At 44.2% G+C, this 24,580-nt stretch overlaps 4 protein-coding genes and 1 non-coding gene across 5 annotated transcripts; 3 read left to right on the plus strand and 2 right to left on the minus strand.

Moving 5' to 3' along the window:
• The first annotated feature begins 850 nt into the window (after positions 1–850).
• LOC101761905 (subtilisin-like protease SBT2.3) lies at positions 851–6,912 on the plus strand. The gene is made up of 10 exons (XM_004970045.3): positions 851–1,436; positions 2,223–2,376; positions 2,572–2,969; positions 3,371–3,466; positions 3,545–3,617; positions 4,019–4,301; positions 4,388–4,719; positions 5,081–5,351; positions 5,761–6,042; positions 6,242–6,912. Exons 1-10 carry the CDS (start codon positions 1,147–1,149, stop codon positions 6,652–6,654), a joined length of 2,592 nt encoding a protein of 863 aa, XP_004970102.1. The 5' UTR covers positions 851–1,146; the 3' UTR covers positions 6,655–6,912.
• Positions 6,913–7,176: 264 nt separating this feature from the next.
• TRNAM-CAU lies at positions 7,177–7,263 on the plus strand. The gene is given in 2 exon segments: positions 7,177–7,214; positions 7,228–7,263. It is a non-coding gene; the product is annotated as a tRNA-Met (tRNA).
• Positions 7,264–7,298: 35 nt separating this feature from the next.
• Positions 7,299–12,941, plus strand: LOC101762731 (protein PLASTID TRANSCRIPTIONALLY ACTIVE 12). Its single transcript, XM_004970047.4, has 12 exons — positions 7,299–7,494; positions 7,585–7,652; positions 7,783–8,448; positions 8,841–8,953; positions 9,323–9,585; positions 10,032–10,153; positions 10,364–10,441; positions 10,528–10,584; positions 10,761–10,829; positions 11,058–11,156; positions 11,440–11,580; positions 12,332–12,941. Exons 1-11 carry the CDS (start codon positions 7,458–7,460, stop codon positions 11,533–11,535), a joined length of 1,668 nt encoding a protein of 555 aa, XP_004970104.1. The 5' UTR covers positions 7,299–7,457; the 3' UTR covers positions 11,536–11,580; positions 12,332–12,941.
• LOC101762324 (O-acyltransferase WSD1) lies at positions 11,569–14,578 on the minus strand. The gene is made up of 7 exons (XM_004970046.4): positions 14,219–14,578; positions 13,537–14,136; positions 13,375–13,441; positions 13,209–13,285; positions 12,882–13,097; positions 12,347–12,484; positions 11,569–11,986 (listed from the first exon to the last, which is right to left on the minus strand). Exons 1-7 carry the CDS (start codon positions 14,486–14,488, stop codon positions 11,819–11,821), a joined length of 1,536 nt encoding a protein of 511 aa, XP_004970103.1. The 5' UTR covers positions 14,489–14,578; the 3' UTR covers positions 11,569–11,818.
• An 8,119-nt stretch (positions 14,579–22,697) lies between these two features.
• Positions 22,698–23,138, minus strand: LOC105914424 (tyrosine/DOPA decarboxylase 5-like). Its single transcript, XM_012846043.1, has one exon. The coding sequence runs from the start codon at positions 23,136–23,138 to the stop codon at positions 22,698–22,700; it is 441 nt and encodes a 146-aa protein (XP_012701497.1).
• Between the last annotated feature and the right edge of the window lie 1,442 nt (positions 23,139–24,580).

Raw genomic sequence — 24,580 nt, forward strand, 5'->3', positions numbered from 1 at the left:
TTCAGCTGAAAGCCTGAAACGTAGTACAGCTTGTAACTTTGGTCAGTACCCTCTTTTCTTTATCATCTGCATATAATTGTACACTGCTTAAAAATCTTCAAAAAAGGAGGTGACTTAATGCTCATCATGTTCCAAAGGGGGAGAAAAGAAAGCAATAGAATCATCGACCTACTTTTTTGCTGGTGCTTTATTTTTCTACCAGTTCTTTTAGTAATGGTTTACTTTGTGCCTGCTCACTGATGCTATACAGCAGTCTGATCAATCCACGATAAGAGTTCTAAAAAAGACAAAGAAAAAGCATATTCACTCCGTATATTGCCAGTGGCGGTATTCCGTATATTCACTGTACGGGAATCGACCGTTCGGTGTGCATTCATTCTGTGCTGATTAGCCATGTATGGGCCAATCCATCTTTTTCAAGTCACGCAGTATATACTTTTTTTTGAGCGGAAGTCACGCAGTATATTGCTGTAGCAGTAGTACTTGGATGTCTCTGAATTAATACAGGTTACAGCAGGACAGGCTTTAAAATACGGTATCACTTGATCCGGACCAATCCATCATGGAAGGAGTGTGCTGTGCCGGTGCATACACTTCCATGGAGGCTCGGTTAGTTTGGATTCGCTATGCTGTTTTTTGAACAAAATACAGGGAAAATTACCTTGCATCTAACACTAGCTTCACCTTCATTCAGTATGAACAGTGAATCGGTGAATGGTGATCGTGTCCGCACTGAGAGTGAGAGCAGAACAGCACAGCACACAGGAAACTGTAGCGTGAGCAGCCGAGCTGAGCTGAGAGCGTACACATACACCACTGTCCGGCCCCTACAGCCTGAAGACCGAAGAGAGGTTTGGCCGTTTTAGACATGAGAAGAGGGTTTTAATGGGGGAGCTGAGCATTTCTATTTCTTCCCCGTCCTGATGCATCCCTTTCTTCTTCTCTAGCCTCATCTTTATAGGGCGCTCTCCTCTCCCTCCTCCTTGGGCGGCGCAGCCGCACCTCCCTCTCCCCCTTTTCCTCGCCATTAATGTGCCGCTTGTAATCCCGGTACCGGTAGCATGGGCGGTGGTGGGCGCAACTAGCCTTTCTTTCTTGGCGGTTCTTGGGGCCTTGTGGGGTGAGCGCCGACGAGGTTTGGAGGGAATGGGGGTGGTGCGGATGAAGAAGCACCGGGCGGCTTCCGCCGTGTTCCTGTACGCCGTGGTGGTTCTTGGGGTGTTGATGGGCGGCGCCGGCGTCCGCGCCTTCGAGGATGGCACCGCGGTGTACATTGTCACCATGAAGCAGTCGCCGGTGTTCCACAGGCGCCTTAACTTGGAGAAGTTCGGGAACAGCAGAGTCGCCGATGCCGCAGGAGGCGGCAGCGGCGGCGGCGGAGGAAGCGGAGGGGGAGCTGGGGACACCCCGAGCACCAGCGTGCTCAGGAAGCCAAGGTGGGCAACTTGTTTAATCGAACTTTACTGATTGGTTTTATTTTTTTTCTACATACAGTACTATTGTTTGCAATTTCTGCCAGGCTACTCCCTTTTTTTAGGCTGATTAAGTTTAGTCCTTTGGCATTTGTGGTGCAATATGAAAAATATCTCTCTGTTTTTTTTCCGGGGGTTTTGGGCTGTCTTGATTCAGCTTCTCTAGCTTTCATATGCTTAGTCTGCCGACAGTTATTTTTACTGCTGTAATATTGCTGGTTATATTGGGGGTGGTGATATGCTAGTCCATATTGCCGCATGAATGGTATGGACATGGAATTTGATGCGACCATATTGCATTACCCAGGCGGCCAGGCTGCGGTTGATACTGAACCCTGCTTGATATTGATATGCGAATATGCAGTCAACAAGAAAAGGTTTATGTATGCAACGTAGTTCATTATGACGAAGGTGGACCTTGGTACAAGTTGGAACTTTTGCTATTCGTTCTGATGATTTTTGGTTGCTTCGTGATGGAATGAAATGCACTGATGCAGAAACACCAGTGTTTTTGGGAAGTTTTCATCAGTACACTGGTCATTTAGGCATTGATTATGCGTTTCTTTGTCTAGCATCAGTGCGCAAAATTCTCATACTTATAGAAAAAGAAAACTGTCTCCCGTTTGGCCCTTTCTTTTGCTTGGCATATACAAAAATGGAAGTATGTCCTTCAGTGGGTTGCATTTACCCAAAGAAGATTGTGGCATGTCCTGAATTTGTTTTACACTTATGTTAATTTTGGTCATGCAGACATGGTTCACCCAAGCCTATGAATTATGGCTCCTACCTTGTTCGCCTTCAAAATTTACTACTGAAGAGGACGCTAAGAGGAGAACACTATATAAAGCTGTACAGCTACCGCTACTTGGTTAATGGTTTTGCTGTTGTTATCACTCCTCAGCAGGTATCCTATTCCTTGTATTTTGTTCCTCGTGCTACTTTTAAACTTGTACTGTCATTATTGTTTGTCATAACTTGGTGGAGGAAGCACTGAAACTAAATAAATTTGTGTTTCATGGAAGTTTCAGTTAACTAGAAGATTATTTAGATTTATCCGCCTCTTATGTGTGTTTAACTGGTTGTCTGCTTGTACCCAAAGGCAGACAGGCTATCCGGAAGAAAAGAAGTAGCAAATGTGATGTTGGATTACTCAGTTAGGACAGCAACAACTCACACCCCTGAATTTCTTGGACTGCCACAAGGAGCCTGGGTTCAAGAAGGCGGTCCGCAATTCGCTGGTCAGGGTGTTGTCGTTGGCCTCATTGACACAGGAATAGATCCAACCCACCCTAGCTTCGCAGATGATCTGTCAACTGATAGTTATCCAGTCCCTGCTCACTACTCTGGCATTTGTGAGGTTACAAATGATTTTCCATCGGGATCCTGCAACAGAAAGCTTGTAGGTGCTCGGCATTTTGCAGCATCTGCAATAACTAGAGGAGTCTTCAATGCTTCCCAAGATCTTGCTTCACCAGCTGATAGTGATGGCCATGGGACGTGAGTAATTCCTTCTTAATTAACCATATGATTGTTTGGTTGTCAGACAGCATGCCTAATTTTTTTAATGATAGATCTAAATAGCACTAGACTACGCATGCCATTGTTTTTTTATGGAAATGCATGCCATCGTTAACCCTTCATAATCATATGTACTTTATTATGTAAATGTCGAACAGGAAGTATTGTTAGCAATATATTGATTAGATCATGTTGTAAGAGATGAATATGGAATAAGATGCAGAAATTCTGCTAGACATGGTTATGTATTGGTATTGCATTTTTGTTATTTATTTCTTTCATTTCAATCATTGCTGCATATGGGAGCAGTCCCTTGTTTGGATGTATTTTACTTTCCTGGATGTTTTTCCTCCATCGGATTTTAAGATTTGTGCCCACAGGCATACAGCATCCATTGCTGCTGGTAATCACGGAATTCCTGTTGTTGTGGCTGGGCATCAATTTGGAAATGCAAGTGGCATGGCTCCTCGTGCACAGTAAGATCATTGCTCTCTGCTTTATTAAGGTAGATATGATAAATTTCCCCAAACTAATATAATAAATTGTTTCATCAGCATTGCTGTCTATAAAGCTCTTTACAAAAGCTTTGGAGGTTTTGCTGCTGATGTAGTGGCTGCAATAGATCAGGTAATGTTCTGCCATTGAACTTCTTATAATCTGTTGGTTTAAGCACAAAACACTGTTCCATCTCATAATATAACCTTTTGGTGAAGATATGAAATAGAAATAATCATCTTACAGACTTATGCTAGTTACTTAGGCATGAGACAACACCACTGCGAAAAAGGACAATTCTATTTGTAGAGTTTAAGCAATGTGGCTGACCAACTTTATTAATATGTCAACTAAAAGTCTAATAGGTTTTAGGTAAATATTTATGTTGAAGTTTCCACAGTATTCTGAAAAGTTTTCAATACTGCATCCTTATAAAAGACCTACCACCCCGGTAGAAGTATTGCAAACTGCTACAGTAAAGAAAATCGCATGTTAATATGATTGACAAACATCTCTCTACGTTGCGTTTGCAGGCAGCTGAAGATAATGTTGACATAATCAGCTTATCCATTACTCCTAATCGGAGGCCTCCCGGCCTGGCTATATTTTTCAATCCAATAGATATGGCACTTTTGTCAGCTGTAAAAGCTGGCATATTTGTGGTGCAAGCTGCAGGAAATACTGGCCCTTCCCCTAAGAGCATGTCTTCCTACAGTCCTTGGATATTTACTGTAGGAGCTTCTGCCCATGACAGGGTATATAACAACTATGTTGTACTTGGCAACAATTTGACCATTCAAGGAGTCGGGCTTGCTCGTAAGTTCCCCTGAAGTTGTTTCCGGTATGCACATAATAATTACATTTATATAATTGAGATTTGTGCTAATTAATTGTGCATACAGCTGGAACGGATGGTGATTGCATGTACACTCTAATTGCTGCACCTCATGCGCTGAAAAACAATACAGCCAGTCCTACTGAATTGTCCCTGGGGGAGTGCCAAGATTCAAGTCGGTTAGATGCAGATTTGATAAAAGGAAAGATACTAGTGTGCAGCTATTCTATAAGATTTGTACTTGGTCTTTCTTCAGTGAAACAAGCTTTAGATACAGCCAACAATGTCAGTGCTGCAGGAGTTATATTCTATTTAGACCCATTTGTTCTTGGGTTCCAGTTGAACCCAACTCCAATGCGCATGCCTGGACTTATAATACCATCATCTGATGACTCTAAGGTAGGGCAGCCAATAGCTAATGCTGCAGCCCAATTATTCTTATTCTGTCTTCCTTTTTTGTGATTTTGTGGCTTTACTGAAGATCGTCCCAGCTTGGTCATCCATCTTATCCAGTTTCTTGAAATTTGTTCACTTTTATTAAACCTCTTTTAGCAATTGGTGTGGTGAAGCTTAATTAGCTCTCTGCTTTTATTGAGTCTATTTTATTCTCCATATTGACTGTCGTATGATTTTAAGTTGATACAAACAGAAGCTAATAGTTGATACAGTCATTATATTATCAATGTGTTACTCTTTTTCAGCAAAAACTTGTAGGTGCAATGCTTTTCCAGTGCTGACTAAATATAACACAATATTGCAGGTATTTCTCACTTACTACAATGACTCCCTAGTGAGAGATGAGACATCAGGACAAATTGTCAGCTTTGGTGGAGTTGGAAAAATACTAGGGGGTCTAAATCCGATTTATGGAAATTCTGCACCGAAAGTAATGTTCTATTCTGCTAGGGGTCCTGACCCTGAGGACAACTCATTGTCGAATGCTGACATCTTGAAACCAAATCTGGTAGCACCTGGAAGTTCCATTTGGGGTGCTTGGAGTTCCCTTGGATTGGATTCTGCTGAATTTGCTGGTAATTGGACAAGTTATCTTCTTTACAACCTTTTCTTCTGTTTTCCGAATGTTTCATGAAATGGCAAGATTTGATCAGTTATGTCCTTAACCTTGTTGAAAGGCACACTTTTTCAAGACGAAGAAGGGTACAAAGTAAGGTTGAAATAAAGGGTTAAATATTGACTAATCAATTTTGCAAAAACAAAAAGGATGATAGGAGGTTTAAATGATTATATGACAATTGCTGCTGGGCTTAAATTTTTCACACGCACGCACCCAAAAGGGATTGCGAAAGTACTGTTCAATTTTGTCATGAAAGCCCTTTAAAGAAATATACCTGCCTTTGCATTAGAGTCCAATATTATAGCATTTTCTTTCAGTGATAAAACCTGTCGAAATCTTTATTGTTTTATGATTTACTCTTTTAGGTGAAAGTTTTGCAATGCTCTCGGGCACAAGTATGGCTGCACCCCATGTTGCCGGCCTTGCTGCTCTAATCAAGCAGAAGTTTCCTTCTTTTAGCCCAGCAGCTATAGCTTCTGCATTGTCTACGACCACAACTCTTAGTGACAGGCAAGGGAAACCAATCATGGCACAGAGAACATACAGCAACCCAGACTCAACACAGTCTCCTGCTACAGCATTTGATATGGGGAATGGCTTTGTCAATGCTACTGCTGCTTTGGACCCAGGGATCATATTTGATTGCAGTAAGTTGTACACTTATCTCCATTTTGGTAATGTTACCAGTTTACCACACTATCTTCAGTTGAGCCTAGCTGGGGCAAAATTAGCACTGGTTCCTCCTTTAGAATGGTTCATTTTCAATTAATACATCAAAAGTCTTTTTTGTTTATGATGAACAATCTGAATGGTTAATATGTAAACTGTTATTCTTAAAAATTACAGGTTACAACGATTTCTTCTCCTTTCTCTGTGGCATAAACGGGTCCGGCCCAGTAGTGACGAACTACACAGGCAACAGCTGTGCGGCTTCCACCATGACAGGAGCAGATCTAAACCTACCCTCAATCACCATAGCAGTGCTCAACCAGACAAGAACCATAACTAGAACGGTGACCAATGTGGCGGCTGATGAGAGCTACACGGTTAGCTACAGCGCTCCCTATGGAACCGTGGTCTCTGTGGCGCCAACACAGTTCGTCATTCCGAGCGGGCAGAAGCAGCTACTGACCTTCGTCGTGAACGCCACCATGAACAGCTCTACTGCAAGCTTCGGGAGCGTTGGGTTCTACGGTGACAAAGGCCACCGGGCGATCATCCCGTTCTCGGTGATCTCCAAGGTTGTATACAGTTCCTGATGAGTGATGACTGACGAGCTGAGCTGATGCTCTGGATGCAACGCAAACCAGGGCCTGACTGATCCCAACATATGCAGTGAATTCTTGACTGCTGGGGGTGGAGTGGGGCTTACCTTGACTAGGGATTTTTTGTTGGTTGTGGTGTGTACATTCTGAAGCATGTTTGATGTAAGTAGCCGAGTGATTAACTAGTAACTGTAAAGAGAATGTACCAGAGCAACCTATTGCCATGAATGGGGAAATCCTTTTGCAAGAGAACTAGTAGCATTCTGCTGGCGTTCGGTTCCTCGAACGGTGTTCGCGAGATACATATAGCCTGACACATGATCTGTATGATCCGTCAAACACCCAGTCCCTGTGAAATGAACGGCACATCCTTAGACATCCCAACATGAAGCCTGCTACCGTATGCTTACCTATTTGTTGGCCCTCGTGAATGCACGATGAATACGGGTTAAAGCTGTTGGTGGTCATCTGCCTATGCATATTCCAGATAAATATAGCTACTTTTCTGACACCGACGGGGTGGTGGCGCAGTTGGCTAGCGCGTAGGTCTCATAGCTTGTTTGAGTAATCCTGAGGTCGAGAGTTCGAGCCTCTCTCACCCCAAATATTGCGAGAGATGAATGAAATGCTCTTCATCAAAATAATTCTCGTTCTTCTTTTTTTTTAACCAAATCCGTCCAGCTTCCTTCTTCGTTATCCTGAACCCCTCCACCTCCAAAAGCCCCAACCAAAACCTCGGCGCCCGGCTCCCACCGCACCCTCGCACGCGGCGTCGGAGCCTTGGAGGAGCCGCATCCATGGCGTCCAGCTCCCACCCGTGTCGGCTCTTCCCAGGTAGCCTCTTGCCCCCGCTTCAATTCCGTACACACCAGCTTTCCTCGCGTCTCATCACAATTCGCAACCGCTCTGACATGAAATCCACAGGCATGTCGCCGGCGGTGGTGTCCGGTTCCGTCTCCGCGCCGGCTCCGGCGCGCTCCTGCAAGCCTTCCGTAACTGCCCTAACGCCTCAAACAGTTCAATTTCGCCTCACCATTTTGCTCTCCGTGTCTGACTCACACTCATTTGGTGCATTTTGCTCTCCGTGTCTGACTCACGCTCATTTGGTGCGCGCGCGCGCAGAAGGTGTCTGCTCGTTTGCTTCACCGGAGGAGGCCGCTGTCCTTGGGGACGCGGCGGGCCAGGATCAGGTGCGTCAAGGACGACTCGCTCCATTTCGACCCGTCCAAGATCGAGCCGCCGCCGTACTCCAGCTACTTCGACTCCACGTCCGGCCAGCTCGAGCCGGCGTCGGGCGCCCGGGCGAGCATACCCGGGAAGGAGTACTGGCCCGAGGGCACCGCGGCCCGCGTGCGGGCCGCGCGCGCGCCTGCTCCGGTCGGGGAGTCGGCTGGGGCCCCTTCGTTTGGCACGAAGCCAGGGAGCAGGAGGAAAGGATACAAGGAGCACGTGACGTCAGCGTCAGGAACGGAGGGTGCGCAGACAGACGACGGCGTGGATGACGACGAGCCTGTTGTGGCCATTGTAGACTCTGGGGATGATGCGTCGGAGGAGCCAAAGGATTCAGCGGATGAATATGTCATTTACGAGATGCCAGAGGAAGAGGAGTTGAGTGAGTATGACATGGACAAGATGATGGGGCGGCCACATCCGTTCATTGACCCGGATAAGGCGATGTCGTTAGGGGAGCCCAAAACCAGTGAAGAGCTCTGGTGGAACTGGAGAAGGAAGTCTCAGGAGGAGGAAATGTGGTCAAGATGGCAGAGGAGGCGTCCAGATGTTGACACGGTTAGTTCCTTACTCGATCGAATTTGGTAAATACTAGCAGACAGTGATGTTTTGTTTTACTGAGACTGTCCACCAATGGGTGACATGGTAAGGACTGGAGCATAAGGTACACAGGCACTGCAAATATTCTCCTGCTGCTGTATGATGTTGAGTATTGGCAATGTTAATCTCCAGTATTTCTATGCCTGATATTGGCAATTTTACTCTCCAGTATTTGTATGCCTGATTCAGAGTTCAGATAGCATACTCCAGGCAGGACCCCTATGATCTTTCAGTGTCATTTTATTTGTTCTATCTGTGCTAAAGTAGCTAGCCAAGTATATGGTATTTGTAGTGCTAATTTACTGTGAAGTTTAAGTGGTCATGAGTCATGATGGTATTTGTCATTTTAGGTTTTTGCAAAGGCAATGGCAGAGACTGGGCAAATCAAAATTTTTGGGGACCAGCCTTCACGGACAGAAGCTGCTCTCGCAAAGACAAGAAGACATTTGTTCAAAGAGGAAAGGTTGACTTACAACCATATCGTACATCTTTTTTCAGATGATTTTAGAATACATACGCACACCTTGTTTCTAATGCTATTTTCCTTCACAACATTTGAGTTGTTAGTACCACTACACTTCGTGCATGGTCTCATCATATAAGCTTTCCAAAACATATTTAAGTGCTACTGAATTTTCACCTTCTTTGAGTTATATAACATATTACAAAGATGTGGAGGCTGATTTGATATGCCTAATTTCGAACTACCTACAGGTTGTGCATTAAATTCTTAGATGATGCATCAGAAAGATGCTGAGGAGCAATTTTCTGCGATTCATCATGGCTACCATGCCTGTTAACATCTCTTACATTTGACATGCAATAAAAACAGGTTAGAAGAAGAGCGAAGGAGACTAGAAGAAATAGGACCGATAGCATACTACTCAGAATGGGTTGAAGCTTATAAAAACACGGATACATCACGCGAAGCCATACAGAAGCACTTTGAGGAAACTGGTGAAGATGAGAATGCTCAACTTATAAAAATGTTTCAACACCAGACTGCTGGCGAATATCGTATCATGATGGGGACAGATGTGCGTATTCAGCGAGATCCTTTGGCCATGAGGATGCGGGAAGATCAGATCAAACAGAGTATTTCTTCTTCTCCTTTTGTGTCTTGTGCACACATTTTAAGTCTTTTTTTTGTTGTTGGATAATTAGCTTCTTTCTTTTATCCCCCCAAAGATATGCTCTGTTTTAGTACGGTACTATATGGACTGCAAATGACTACGAACAATTGCATAATATTGTTAGAAGCTAAGTATCAATAACTGTTGTCACACACGTCAGAGGTATGTCTGCATTGCAGAACCTTCTGGGTGATTTTTATAATCCCATCAGCTGATTTGAGTGTGCATTTATTTATCTAAATGCTCATGTTTCTTGCATATAACAGTTTATCATTTGGGTGGCCACCTCAAAGTTATAGTTACTTTACTCTGACAAATTGAAAGAACAGATATTTTGAATAGGAATGTTTACTTAATACACTGTATTGGGGCATGTATTAACCAGGACTTCCATATTTTAATGTGCAGTTTGGGGCGGTGATCCTGTCTATCCAACAATTAATTATGTTCAGGATCCTGAAGAAGTGATTGACTACAGAGGTCCAGAATTTCATGAGCCTACACCTGAAGTTGTACCTTACCTGATGGAGGTATCAGATAGCACTTCTGCTAAACTCATATTATTTGCACTGTGCTAGCTAAGATCTACCAGGTCCATGTTTGTTATGTTATCGTTTGGCAAAGCCATAATCAGCTTTTAAGTGCATTTAGTAGTATGACTTGGCTAGAAAAAAAATGTCAATCCTGTGACGCTAACAGGAGCTGGATCCTTATTTGATATTTTTCTCTCCACCCCTCAGCATGGGATAATGATCACAAAGGAAGAGCTGTATGCACGTCTGAATGAAGAGAGAGATGACGTCAATCAAGACATAACGGTATCTTCCATAAACTATCCATTTAATTTGATCTGAGTGTGCAGGTAGGGCTAATGCTGCTTTACGTATCTATTTTATGATGGCAGTATATTCCTGAAGTCAAAGATCCTATGGCTACTGCTGTTGATATAGGAGAGCATTCTGTAAGTACCCATTCTAAACATTTGAATTTTTCTTTCCTAAGAGAAAAGTTTGCCCAATCTTCTCAAGCCATTTATACTACACAAAAAAGGCAAATGGATTATGAATTTTGTAAGGTGTAATAATAGCTTATGCGTTTAAATACTGTTTGTTTCACTATGCTTTCGACTTTGAACAGTACAATGAAGATAGTGATGATGAGGATGAGGATGTTGACAAAGCTGCTGCACAGCCTGAATCACTAGAGGTACCGCCATACACCTTTACAGTCTCTTTTTGGCATTGCCGACAATATCGGATTCTCAGTTCACATATTTGATTATGGGAGGTTAAATGTGGCCTTCCTCATAATACTATAGCACCAAAATAGTGGGTGATTGCCAAAAGAAGAAAGTGGGTTATCGATGATTTATTTATCAGAACTAATCCTGCTTGAGCGCCTATGGTTTCTTTAAACCTTTTTCTTCACATATAGGACGAGGAAGATGATGGGGATGATGCTGAGGAAGTAGAAGAGAAAGTGAGCCAAAATTGGAGTGTTCTAAAGTCTACTGGACAGGTTGAAAAGCCAAAGGTACATATTGCATACTATTAGTATTATGTTTTCTGAACAGAAAAAATAATGCCGGAATCTTTTAGCATTCACAAATACCGCAACCAGTTACTTTTTTTTGTTGGTTTATACTGTGTCAATCCACGAAAAATTTATGGTGGTGATTGATTATATGGTTAGACATGTAGAGATTATGTAACTCGTATACATGTTCAACCCATATATGAACCTGCGTTTTTTTACAGTCTTTCCTGATGGATATACTTGCACAAGAAAATTATGCTTGCTCCTTTCTGCCTTGCAGGAAAAATCAAAGAAAGGTGATATGTCACTAAACGAAGCCATTGATGAATCTGAGAACCTAACTGACTTTCTTATGGACTTTGAGGAAGACGAGTAACACTCTGGGCATTTTGCTATTATGTGCATCACGTGGGAGTAAAAGGTCAAGCATACTAAAGCACCATTCAGTATTACAATTTTACAACATTTTGTTCTAAAACCAATGATGCTTGTTTTCTCCAGAAAATCCATTGCTCAACTCGTTTGATGTACTTCATCAATTTGGTTGAGTTTAAATTCTACACGATAACACAAAACCACAAATTATTTAGCAATAATATTGAATTCTAAATTGTTTTTAGGACTGGAGGAATGAAAGGAAGCACGGTTTAAATCTTCCCTCAACCATTCTTGTGATTCTTCCCAACACTTGAAGCTGCACCTCTAATTAGCCTGAGTGATTCAACAAAGTCATCCAGCAGCTCATGAGAATCTGGAAATTGTGCCTCATCCACTGCTAGATTTACCATCATAGTGTTAACATAACTTTGAAAATTCACGGTTAGGGCCTGCACAAACAAGACAACCAAAAGTACAAATTTAGCTCCAAAATGTCTTAGACGTCTCTTACCCAGACTCAGTTAACCAGAAAGTGGATGGGTTTTTTAAACACACTTGCTTGTTCTAATGATCGTTTGTTACTCCTCTTCTAAGTGATCATTTGTTACTTCACACTGGTACATGTCTGTGCATGTAAAGAGTTAAAATTTATTCACAATTAGATGCCCACGAATATCTGTATATTGTCAGTGAACGTGTCCTAGCACTGCTAATGATTATACTAACCAATGCTTCTTTGGAATTTGATGGTGTGACGAGTTCTTGCATTTAATAAATGTCTATTTCATGATTAGTTCTCGAGTACTTACTTCTGGAGGACCATATCCACTTGGGGCGATGAAGACAACTGGATGTCCACAAAACTCTACCTGCTCAACTGGACCAATCATGTTGGAGAATGATATGGTTGTATGAGAGATCATACGATGGAAGATAGCTCCTGCTGCCTGTTTTGATTGGCATGTTGCAATGCTATCAGAAACAAGAAGTGCAGATAACATTCTGGTGCATCGCTCAAAAATCGACAGCTATCTGCATGCTCATAGAAGAAACTAGAGAGCCACCTATCTGGACCGTGCTAACTCTCTGAAGACAAGAAGTGAGTAGCTGAGAATTAATAATTCGTCATCAATACGAGCTTAGCCATTTGGATGTTGGAACTATGCTAGCCTGGTTACACCGTAAATAGGATGTTTCAACCAGACTTCAGTTACCTTGTTTTTTTTTTACTACGATAACTTAATCAGATAGTCAGCCAGTGTTTTGTCAGTATGAAATGGTCTGGTCACGTAAGTTACCAATGTTCTCGCGGTACAAAAATAAGTACCAAGCTGGGATATGTACCTTGAGTCCAAAGATTTTGAGGATAACTTCTGCAGCTAAATGCGTGAACACAACTTCCAACGAGCTCTTTTTCCTATCCACAATCTTCTTCGCCTTGCGAACATACTGTAATGGATCGTCGTGCAAGCCGATGTGAAATGGAAGGATGATGAAGCCAAGCTCATTCCCCCATTTCACGTCGCTTTCCTTGCCGGACTCTATCATATTAACACATGCCTGGTCGAAGTAAAAGACCAGAATTATCATCAACAATTTTCCCCCCCACTTTACAAAGCTACGGTAAATAGGTGAAAACTTGTTTGATCATGCTTCCAGTTAAGTTCTTACTTGCAGGCTGGTCGTTGGCCTTAAATTGACGAGTAGTATTGATCGCACACGGATCTCCTTGCTGGTGTCAGCATCACCTGCAGGACAGGATGAACAGTGCGACGGTTAGAGGTAGCAGCAGTCTGGTCGGAACAGGAGATATCGTCGTACGGTTGCCAAACGTCACCTGTCTTCCGGAAGTAGTATCGCGATAAGGCAGCGTAGGTGACCCCAACCAACACATCGTTCACCGTCTGTGCAGCCAGCCACACACGACATGCCGGTTCTCGGTTCAGTCAAAAAGAAAAAAAAACAGCCATATATGGAAGAACAGAAGAAGAGGTCGTACGCAGCTCATGGCGTTCTTGACGAACTTGACGTCGTCGAGGCTGAGGGCGCGGTGCACGAGTCGCTTGCGCTGGTGCGGCGCGTGGTTGACGCGCTTGAACAGCGTGTGCGGGTCCCTGAAGAAGAGGATGGTGGCGAAGAAGCTCGCGACGTCCACCACGGTGTGCCAGGCCAGCGCGACGAAGGACCACGCCCAGGCCGCGAGCGCCAGGGCGCCCGCTGACGCCGGCGGGCGCGGCCGCTCCCAGATGGCGCCCGTGCGCGTGGGCAGCGGCGGCATGGCCGGCAGCCTCGACGGGTCCGTGGCGCTCCGGGTGCAGGCCATGAGGAGCGTGAGCAGCGACATGCCGTCGCCGAGCGAGTGGTGCACGCGGATCGCCGTGGTTGCCGCGGCCTCGGAGGTCGGGAAGTCGAGGACGTGGAACTCCCAGAGCGGGCGGGTCTCGTCCATGGGCAGCGTCGACAGCGTCGCCACGTAGTCCTCCACCGCCCTGTCCGGGTCGCGCGCCACCGCCGCCGCGTCCAGCTTCGGGTAGATGATGTGGTCGTTCACGTCCACCGTCGTCGGCTCCCACCGCGGTTGGCCCGACTTGTCCTTCACCTAGCGACAAGCCGACGTACAACACGTTAAGAACCTGGCTATTACGCTACGTGCAGGGCGTGCAGTGCGCGCGCGTACGTACTTGGATGCTGCGGAAGCGCGGGTAGCGCGCGAGCTGGGCCTCGATGCCGGCGCGGGCGACGGGGAGGTTCACGGGCGTGGCGATCCCGATCACGACGACGATGTAGAAGTCCTCCACGAGCCTCGCGGAGGGGCTCACGAGCTCCCCTTGCTCTTGCTCCCCGGCGTGGCCCGCCCGCCGGATCCCGACCCCGTTGGCGGCCGTGCCATTGCTCCCGGTCGTGTGCACCGAGAGCTGCCGCTTCCGTAGGGTGCCTGCCGCCGCGTCCATCCGGTCGTCGTCGTCGTCGTCGTCTGGTCCTCCGGTGTGGTGTGCGCCGCACTACTGGTGCTGTTTTGCATGGGCTTCCCACACAAGATGGTCAGTGGATATATAAGGACATTGATCTGATCCACATATAAGACAAGTGTAATCAACGAGTTGGCAACTGATTCCACGCTCTAACTGTGGCCTATGACAGCCAACTGCCAACGGAACAGGTAGTATAAATGTGTTTGACAAAGCTGGCAAAATGTTAATGTGATGGACAATGGTGGCAGCTTTCAGCAGTCTAGTCAAACAGAAGGCAGCGGTGAAGCGCAGTGACACGTTGTCCTGTAGTTTGGTCAATGACAGATGCTCACCCTGGTCAATAGGCACCAGTATCTTGAGCTCCACATATACAGGGCAGGCAGGCACCACCAGGAACTTTGCGTGCATTTCTGTAGTGTCGGCACCACCAGAATTCAGCATTGCACCAGCTACGATTTCATGTGAAGCACAGGATGAAACTGTGTTCACACGCATCAACGACAAGTACTCGAGCACGTCACCAAACAAGGCTGCTTGATCGATGCTATTCAACACTTTAATCCCGTTCAAGATAGAATGACACGAAGCAACTAGTGTACAGATTCAATGGGATCAGCTGTTCGCGTACGGCGCCTGAATGCATGGCACCAAGGGTATTTGTGCACTGCACCAGAAACAATTTGTGCTGATACAACCAAATTAGCGTGCTGGCGGGCGTGATTGGCACCCGACAGCATAAAACTTCCTTGGCCGGCAGCGGAGCACCCGCCAGCACAATGACCACTGTGTTGGCGGGCGACGCAAGCACCTGCCAGCACATATCACCCCATCTGTACTGGCGGTGGGCTTATGTCACCCGCCAGCATAGAGGCCACTGTGCTGGCGGTCAACCTAAGCCCACCGCCAGTACAGATCACCCCATCTGTGCTGCGGTTGTCTTATATCACCCGCCATAAATGCTCTTGTTCATCTTATTCCCCAGGCAACCTTTCATTTGGAGCTTGCCCAAAAGGAGCTCGGGAAAAGCTCCAAAAACACCAAATCTAAGGGGGAAGGTTTTGCTCTTGATTTCCTTGGAGGAGGTGGCTATATAAGGTGAGTTTGTGCCATTCCAACCTTCTTTTTGAACTTCTATCCATCATATCTAGCTTCATTAGCTTGTCATCTAGATCTTGATCTAGAACTAGGAGGAGAGGAGGGGAGAGAGAAAAAAATTAGAAATGGATTATTTTTGTAAATAAAATTTTATGGTGATATTATAACCATTACAATGCTATGTTTGTCATTTTAATGTAATATAGAATTGAGTTTGATTATATTTTTCCTTCTTATTAATTATTACATTCGTAGTTTTAATTAATGAAGTTGATTATCTTAATATATAATTGAGTTTAAATTTTTCCCTTCTTCTTATTAATTATTATATCCATGGTTCAATTGATTCTCATTTAGGGTAATATAGAATTGGTTTTTATTATATTTTTCCTACTTAATAATTATTACTTCCATAGTTTCCATTAATGAAGTTGATTGAATTAATATATAATTGAGTTTGATTTTTTTCATTTTTCTTATTAATTATTACATCCTAGGTTTAACTGCTCGGGAAAAGCTCCAAAAACACCAAATCTAAGGGGGAAGGTTTTGCTCTTAATTTCTTTGGAGGAGGTGGCTATATAAGGTGAGTTTGTGCCATTCCAACCTTCTTTTTCAACTTCTATCCATCATTTCTAGTTTCATTAGCTTTGGGGTAATATAGAATTGTTTAATTGAGTTTCATTTAAGGTAATATAGAATTATTTTTTATTAAATTTCTTCCTATTTATTAGTTAATACATCCATAATTTAATTTAGTTTATGGAATAGCTCATTAAATTAGTTAATATAACATAGAAATCTTGTCATAGATTATTAAAGATGGATCAAAGAGCATGGATGTATGGCATACGGAGACATCCGCTTACTTTCATATTAGAGGTAGCGAAGTTTGTGGAGGCCGCGAAGAAGCACGCTCGCATTTGCAAGACAAAGCAAATACGTTGTCCGTATTTTGACTGTAGCAATAAAATTTTATGGGAGGATACTAATGTCATCAAGAGGCATTTGATAAAGCGAGGTTTTGTGGATGGGTACACAATTTGGTCCCACCATGGAGAGGCAGGAGGTACTTCCAACAACACAGACATCGATACTAGATGTGATGAAGTGGGTGGTGATCATGTTATGATGGATGATGATTACGATCGTGGAGATCAAAATGGTGATCACATAGATGTGCGTGTGGAACCACAGGTGGACGAGGAACGTGGTGTTGATATGGAGGACATGTTGCGCTACATTGAACCGGAAGTGTTGCTAGGGAGTGCTAAAGGGTTAGAGAATTTTGAGACACTCAAGAAGGCAGCAAAGGATCGTATATATGTGGGATGTGGGAAGGAGTGGATAGTACTACGTTTCGTCCTTCATTTTCTGATCCTGAAGCTAAATTCAGCTTGTCAGACAATAGTTTTAATGATCTCCTTACTCTGCTGGGAAATTTGCTCGCGAAGCCTAACTTTGTGCCAAAAAACACATATGAAGCAAAGAAAATTATAAAATTTGTGTTGATATGCATAAATTCATGAGTAATTTCTAATTGCAAGTATTACAATTTTGCATATTAAAAGTGACTAAATCCGTCGAGGAGGATTCTGATTCCAACAGTTCATGTGGATCGTATTCTACTCCACCTGAGTACGAACCAAGCCCACCTAGGACTCGCAGGCGTCTAGATGAAGATGACCCTGAATATGATCCAACCGCAGATCATCAGGTACCTGCATGCACATTCACATACTAGCTAGTGATGCATTTGTTGTTCACATGAAGATGATAAACTCCAACTATTATTTTCTCTATAGAACGATGACCAATCCCCGGTTCATTCATCGCCGCGACGTCGTAGAACATCAACTCTGTAGGAAGGTGAGGTAGCTGTCTCTGCACCATAGCCTTTGGCTACAACTGCTTCTAGTAGTGCTCTGAAAAAGCAACGTGGGAAAAGAAGCTGAAACCAGATCCCTGAGAAAGGTACTCTTGTCATAGAAATGCTTGGCTCCAAAGGTGAGTCCATATTACCTGAGGAGATAGCTACTAGGTTTCGGAACATATGTGGAGCTATTGTCAGGGACAAATTGCAAACCTGCATCATGACTAGTAACTAGAAGAATGTGCCTACCACTACAAAGGATGTATTACGGGCCACATTGAAAGAAAAAAGTTCACTTTTCCTTAAGGTCAAGAGGAATCCACAAGAAAATTTGCTGAGGGCCTCCTTGGGAGATGTTTCACGAATTGGAGGTCTATTCTTAATACAGAATATGTAAAGAAAGGCAAGATTGCTAGGGACGACTTCGGTAGGATTCCTTTAGAAATGTAGGAGGAGTTCGTACAATAGAAGAACATGCCAGAAGCAAAAGTCCTGAGCGAAAAAAATACCAGGAAGGCTATGAAAGCCGTCGAGAACTGCGGAGCACTCTGGGTATGTTCGAGGGATGTCATCAACATTGCCCTGGGGTAAAGCATTCCAGAATGACTAAGGAAGCTACAGGAAGCGGGACCGTTATAAGAAAGACCTTGAGGAGAAGATGAGAGCAATCGCCAAGTAGGAGCTGATTGAGTTCTTCGCCACCCAGCAAGCACAAGCGATGACCAACCCGACAACATCCGATGCTCAACGACAGGCCCCTGCAACTTGGCAACACAGGATACGTTGCTCCGAGTAGTGCTGGCTCCATTGCAAATGTGATGTTTTGGTAGACGAGATACAAGTGGATACACCATGCAGGTTGGTGATACCTTATGGAAGGAAACAAAATAAGTTTCGAGAGGTCGCAACCGGCATGGCAGTAACGGCTCATGTGTTCCCAAAGGAACCCCCGCCAGAATACTCCGGGGTGCAAGTTGTTACTGTGTTGGATGAGTCGTGCGAGCTTGACATCCTTAATGATGAGGGGATTGAGGTTCTCAATGATGCGATGAACCAGTACATACTGTGGCATCACCGAGATATCGTTCTGAATATTAATGCATCACCAGAAACCTCACGGCCGAGCCAAGATGAACTCATGCTATAGTCAAATGTTGACACGGAGTAGCCGACGCAGTCCATGTGCAAGTAGCTACCAATGAGGGCAAGCAGCCGACTCAGTCACATGTGCGGGGAGCTACCAATGAGGGCGAGCAGCCAATGCTGCTATCACTTATTTTAGAAGGTCTCACTGAGGAGGAATGGACATCACTACTCCAAGGAGATGAACGAGTAGATGATGTACTAGTTATAGATCCAACATCGCCGAGACCGCCATCTCCACCTCCCTAGAGGCTAGCGGTACCTCGTATGGTTAGCACATCTGATCATAAGGCTCCATCAACAGAAGTCGACAAGTTCTTAAATGTATCAAAGAACAAGGCTTCATCTTCCGGTGAGAAATCTGTAGCTTGCAGCGCCTCTCGGCAAAAGTAAATAGATGAAAACCTCAATTTCTTCGCGTCAGATGAAGTTCCAGATAAATATGAGCATAGCAAATCATTCTTGTATCGGTGGGATCTAATGAACAGCCCATGGGAACTCATAAGCTGCATGGATGGATCATGGCCGCAATGAAGCAAGGCATTCAAGCAATCACTGTGCATATCCCAAAAAAGGTTTTCCTTGACGCTCTCGATTACGAGATTGTGATCAATTTTGAGGATTTGCACAGACTTTACCGTCATCAACACCTCGACGTCCAGCTCATTACCATATGGTGCTTCTAAGTTCACATGTAACGCATACACGAGTTTTACATACATACGTATATATTTTATATGTCAACTACCTGAGCGACTACTTCTGCAGGATGCAATAGAAAGAGGAAGAATTGACGAATGGCAGGTTCTCGGTAGCGTACCTTGACCCAGCATGAATTAGCGAGCCAGAGCACAAGTTCAAATTGAATGAAAGGGTCAAAGCAGAAATGGAAGCAGCATAGACACAAGCGGAGAAAAATGCTATAAAGCAAAAGGCCCACAGAGATAAAATGCACAAAGTGTCCGTGTACATTGCAAGAGTAACGAGAAAAAAGGCTCACAAGAATCATATCATGGGGGCTTACAATTTTCGATAAGCTAGCTAGTTTAAATTACTATTTATATACTTGGTGCTAATTAATATCATCTATAATATAAATTATTCTAATATAATGCAGAGATCACTGGATTTGCATCTGTATTTACCCCAAGCAAGGATTTGCAGTGATCATCGATTCAGCTAGATTTACCAAAGATAGTTACAAGGAATTCCTAGGCATTGTACAAAAGTAAGACATTCCTTGGTAGTACTTAAATGCATGTTGAGATTTTATGCACCTAAGTTGTATTACTAACTCTTGTCTTTATATCCTCAAAGTGCGTCTTGTCTTTATATCCTCAAAGTGCGCACAAACTTTACATAATGAAAGGCGGGGAATACCATGAAAATAGGAAGAAAATGATGAAAATAATAACACATAGATTCGTAAGAATATAAAATTTTGGTTTCTTTTCATATAATGCAGACTTATCATTTATAACAACTCATCATTTTTCTAATTGATTGCGGTGCCACAGGCAACCTCCCGGTACTTCGCTATGCGGATATTACGTGTGCGAGTTCCTCAGAAACAATGGGAGGTACCGGACGAACCCCGAAGACGTAAGTCTCTTATATGCTAACTTCCTAATGATGATACATCCTAATCTTCATTTACTATATACCTGCAGATGCCTAGAATCGAACCTCGTGAGGCGACGCTCGAAGACAAAGGCATCATCAACATTTGTAGAGACATGGCGAGGTTCATCAATGCAGGATTTGTCACGAGGAAGGAGAATTCTTTGATCCAAATGGCGTGTTGATGGCGGACGATTGCAAAGGTCTACGTAGATGGACAAAGTAGTTTGAATATTAGCGTGGCAAAGAATAGCTCTATTCCAAATGTTGAATTATGTGAATTATTTATTATTCAAGTTTGTTGAATGATGTGAATTATCTATTATGTACGATGCATTTTTTAATAATATGAATTATCTATTATTTAAGTTCGTTGTTATGTGGTTGGAGATACATATTTAAATTTGGCGGCTAAAAACCGGCGGAAAATAAAAATTATAAATAAATCACGAAAAATAATATATAGGGTGGGAAAATAAATATTCCTGGCTACCACCCGCCAGCACAGAAACAATATGTGATGGCGGGTGGCTAACATCGCCCGCCAGCATAGAGTGGTCTGTGGTGGCGGGCGAGCACCCGACAGGACAGACCACCATTTGTGCTGACTCAAAGTTGCTAGTGAGTGCTCAGCCCGCCAGCACAAAGTCCTTTTAACCGTCAGACCACCATTTGTGCTGACTCAAAGTTGCTAGTGAGTGCTCAGCCTGCCAGCACAAAGTCTTTTTAACCACCAGCACAAATCTTGTGTGGCCTGGTGGTGGTGAACTGTACAGTTGTCACCGGTAGCTCATGTGTACCAATCTCTCATTCACTCGGAGGCTGTGTTCAGCGGCGTTCGAGAGGGCTCGGTCGTTTGGCCATTAATTGGGCTAGCAGCTACCACTACCAACCAGCGTTCTTTGTGCTTAATTTGGTCATCGGATGGGTGATTAGGATCGGCAGCACCGTCCCGTACACTCGTGGTTCATCGATCGGGTCATGTGTAGCCAGCCGTGGTGACAGCAGGTGTTTCTTTCCAGCCTTCAATATGCAGTTGGCAGGAGACTAGGAGAGAGCAGCCTTCAATCTGCTAGCCATCGCCCTTGGCGGCTATTCTATCGCTAGATACACCTATATTCCACAATCCACCATCACTAACAATCTATTTACTACTATGGTCTATGGATATTCATATCCCCCTTTTCTTTACGTGGTATCGCACTCCTTTGCCACCAGCCCCAGCAGGTGCCAGTTCCGTCGTCGTTGCGTTGCCATTTTATCCGGCCAGCACCCTGGCTTCCCCTTCCCTCTTAAGGCTTTTGTCGGTGAACCCTCCCAAACCCTAAACCCTCCACTAATCTCATGACCCTACAACGGCTGCAGACTGTCGCCTGAAGCCCCTCCTAAATTTTAGGCATTTTACTTTTAGAAAAAGTGTCCTTTTGAATATATGATGTTTTGGACAGACTAATTAATTTGGTCATATATTTTAGAAATGAAGTGAGTACTTTGCTAGTGTTTATATATATATATATATATATATAGTTATTAGGAAAACAATATGCTGCATTTATAATCATTTTATTGATAGATATCCAACTAACTTGGGAGACAAATTTCATAATGAGACAGTACAAAATATGTGCTTCATATCTGTATAGTTGTAATAAGATAATTATATATTGTGCTGGGCATGCATTTTGTCCATTATGTAACAGTTTCGGTTTTAAATTATATATTATTAGGTATATGTCCATTGTATGAGGACATACATGATCTTTTATAAAATCAGAGCTATTGGCAAATGCATAATCTGATTTGCTGCATGGACGACAACAATATTATAGGCACGTGATGATAACTTAAAGTAAAAAAAAAAGACACTTCTTGTAAGAAGAAAAATAAGCTAAAGTCTGAGGGTGTCAATCAATTAATTATGTGTAATAAAAAACAATTTATGCTTGAATAAGGGGGCGTTTGGTTCCTTTGCTTATTTTTAAGCAAGTGTCACGTCATGTTTAGATACTAATTAGGAGTATTAAACGTAGGCTATTTACAAAACCCATTACATAAGTGGAGGCTAAACAGCGAGACGAACCTATTAAGCCTAATTAATCCATCATTAGCAAATGTTTACTGTAGCAACACATTGTCAAATTATGGATTAATTAGGCTTAATAGATTCGTCTCGCCGTTTAGCCTCCACTTATGTAATGGATTTTGTAAATAGTCTACGCTTAATACTCCTAATTAGTATCTAAACATTCGATGTGACGGATGCTTAAAAATAAGCAAACGAACCAAACCAGGCCTAACGTATAAACTATTAGGTTTCGATCATCTATAGCCAGTAGGTGTCGAAAATTAATTGTAGAACGCCGACCAAATCTGCATGGATTTTTTTTTTTACTTCAGCAATCCAAGTAGGTTAGACCGGGATCACCCTCATTAATTCCGAGCTCAGATGAGGCCAGCTTAAGCGAGCACGCTGTAGATAATCTCCATCTTACGAAGCAGGGAATCAGCTCGGTCCTGCACGACCTTCCACGCTTCGCGGACGTGCCGTTCCTCCGTGAGCGTGCTCCCGATGGCGCACCTCAGCATGTAGACGCCGCCCACCTTGGCCGAGCTCATGTATGGCCCCGAGCAGGTCGCGTTCACCTCCTCGAGGAGCCTCCTGTTGAGCTCGTTGGCCGTCTTCTCGCCGCCGAACCTCGCCGGCGACCGGAGCCGGAAGCACACCAGCGCGAACCCCCTCGGCACCACCACCTCGAACCGGGCGTCGGCCCTCACCATGCCCTCGAACGACGCGGCCATGCGGACGTGGGCGCGGACGTGGTCGCGCAGGCCCTCGGCGCCGTAGCAGAGGAGTACGAGCCACAGCTTGAGCGCGCGGAATCGCCGCGTCAGCGTCATGAACCAGTCCTTGTAGTCCACACGACGTGCTTAACCGAATCCTGCGGGCTCGCACCCTGTGTACACACGGTAGCCGGCGCGCTGGCCGCTGGTGAGCGACCTTCGCCGGAACAGGCCTGGCACCACGCGCACCGCAGGATCATCGCTGGCCGCGTGTCACCCTTGCCGTCCGCAGCGAGCCAGCGACGTGCCGGGCACCGAGAATCTCCCGAATCACACGCGCCGCAGGCCGTGTCGTCCTCGATATTCCCTACGCTATACTGTTGCGGTGTTGCCGATGAACGGAGCCTACCGGCTGAACGCCAAGACCGTTGTCTCGCCATGGCCCCTGCAGGTTCCTCTGATCGAGTGCGTGCCCTGAGGGTGGGCAGCCGAGCTCGGAAGTCGGAACTCATCCGATCATCCCCTCTCTGCATCCGACCCCGATCGACTAAGATGGGAACGGGAATTGCTGCAGGATCGATCTGTTTCAGAAGCTCAATCGTACATTTACCATAGCGCGCGTCGCGGTTGGAATAAAGTTGCGGCTCTACTGTCACGTCGTGAAATTACGCTAGAACACAGTTGATTGAATTGGGATCCTGCCATCCTGCTGGTCAGAGAAAAGATTTGTCGAGCAACAGGCACCACTGACGACGGCCATATCAGAAGATCTACCCATAAATAGCCGAAATATAGAACGGATGGATTGTGATGCCTAAAGGGTAACAACGGATGGATTGTGATGCCTGAAGGTTGTTCCAGGACTATATCACATCCAATATTTAGATACTAATTAAGAGTATTAAATATAGATTAATTAAAAAAAAACTAATTGCATAAATGAAGGTTAATTCACGAGACGAATTTATTAAGCCTAATTAGTTCATGATTTAACCATGTGATGCTACGTGCTAATCATGGATTAATTAGGCTTAATAAATTCATCTTGCAAATTAGCCTTCATTTATACAATTATTTTTGTAATTAACCTTTATTTAATACTCATAATTAATTAGTATCTAAACATTCGATGTGATATAGACTAAACTTTAGTCCCCGGAACCAAACAACCCTAAGTTACAGTTAATCCGCCATGGACATGGGGCGTTAAGGTCAACCGGGAGTAACGGTGAGCACTACATCACCGGACTGATTAGTAGTGTTTGTCGTAGCTTAAATTCAGCCGCCCATCAAAATCCATACGCATTATGCAAAAATTGACCGAGCCGCGCAAGCTCCAGCAATGTACGTTTGCTGTATGGGACACGGATTGGCCCCGTGGCCAGGGTGGGTGTTGCGACACCACGGGATGGCCCAAATGAGCGGTGAACTTATAAGATGGCATACGGAGAAAAACAATTACAAATATATAGCACGCACTTCACTTTACTTGCACGCTAACTAGCGTCCTAGCTAGGCATCTCTGCTTGAATCGACGCGTTTTATTTTGGTACCATACA

This window comes from Setaria italica, chromosome V, assembly GCF_000263155.2.
Source record: "Setaria italica strain Yugu1 chromosome V, Setaria_italica_v2.0, whole genome shotgun sequence".
Classification (NCBI taxonomy): Eukaryota; Viridiplantae; Streptophyta; class Magnoliopsida; order Poales; family Poaceae; genus Setaria; species Setaria italica.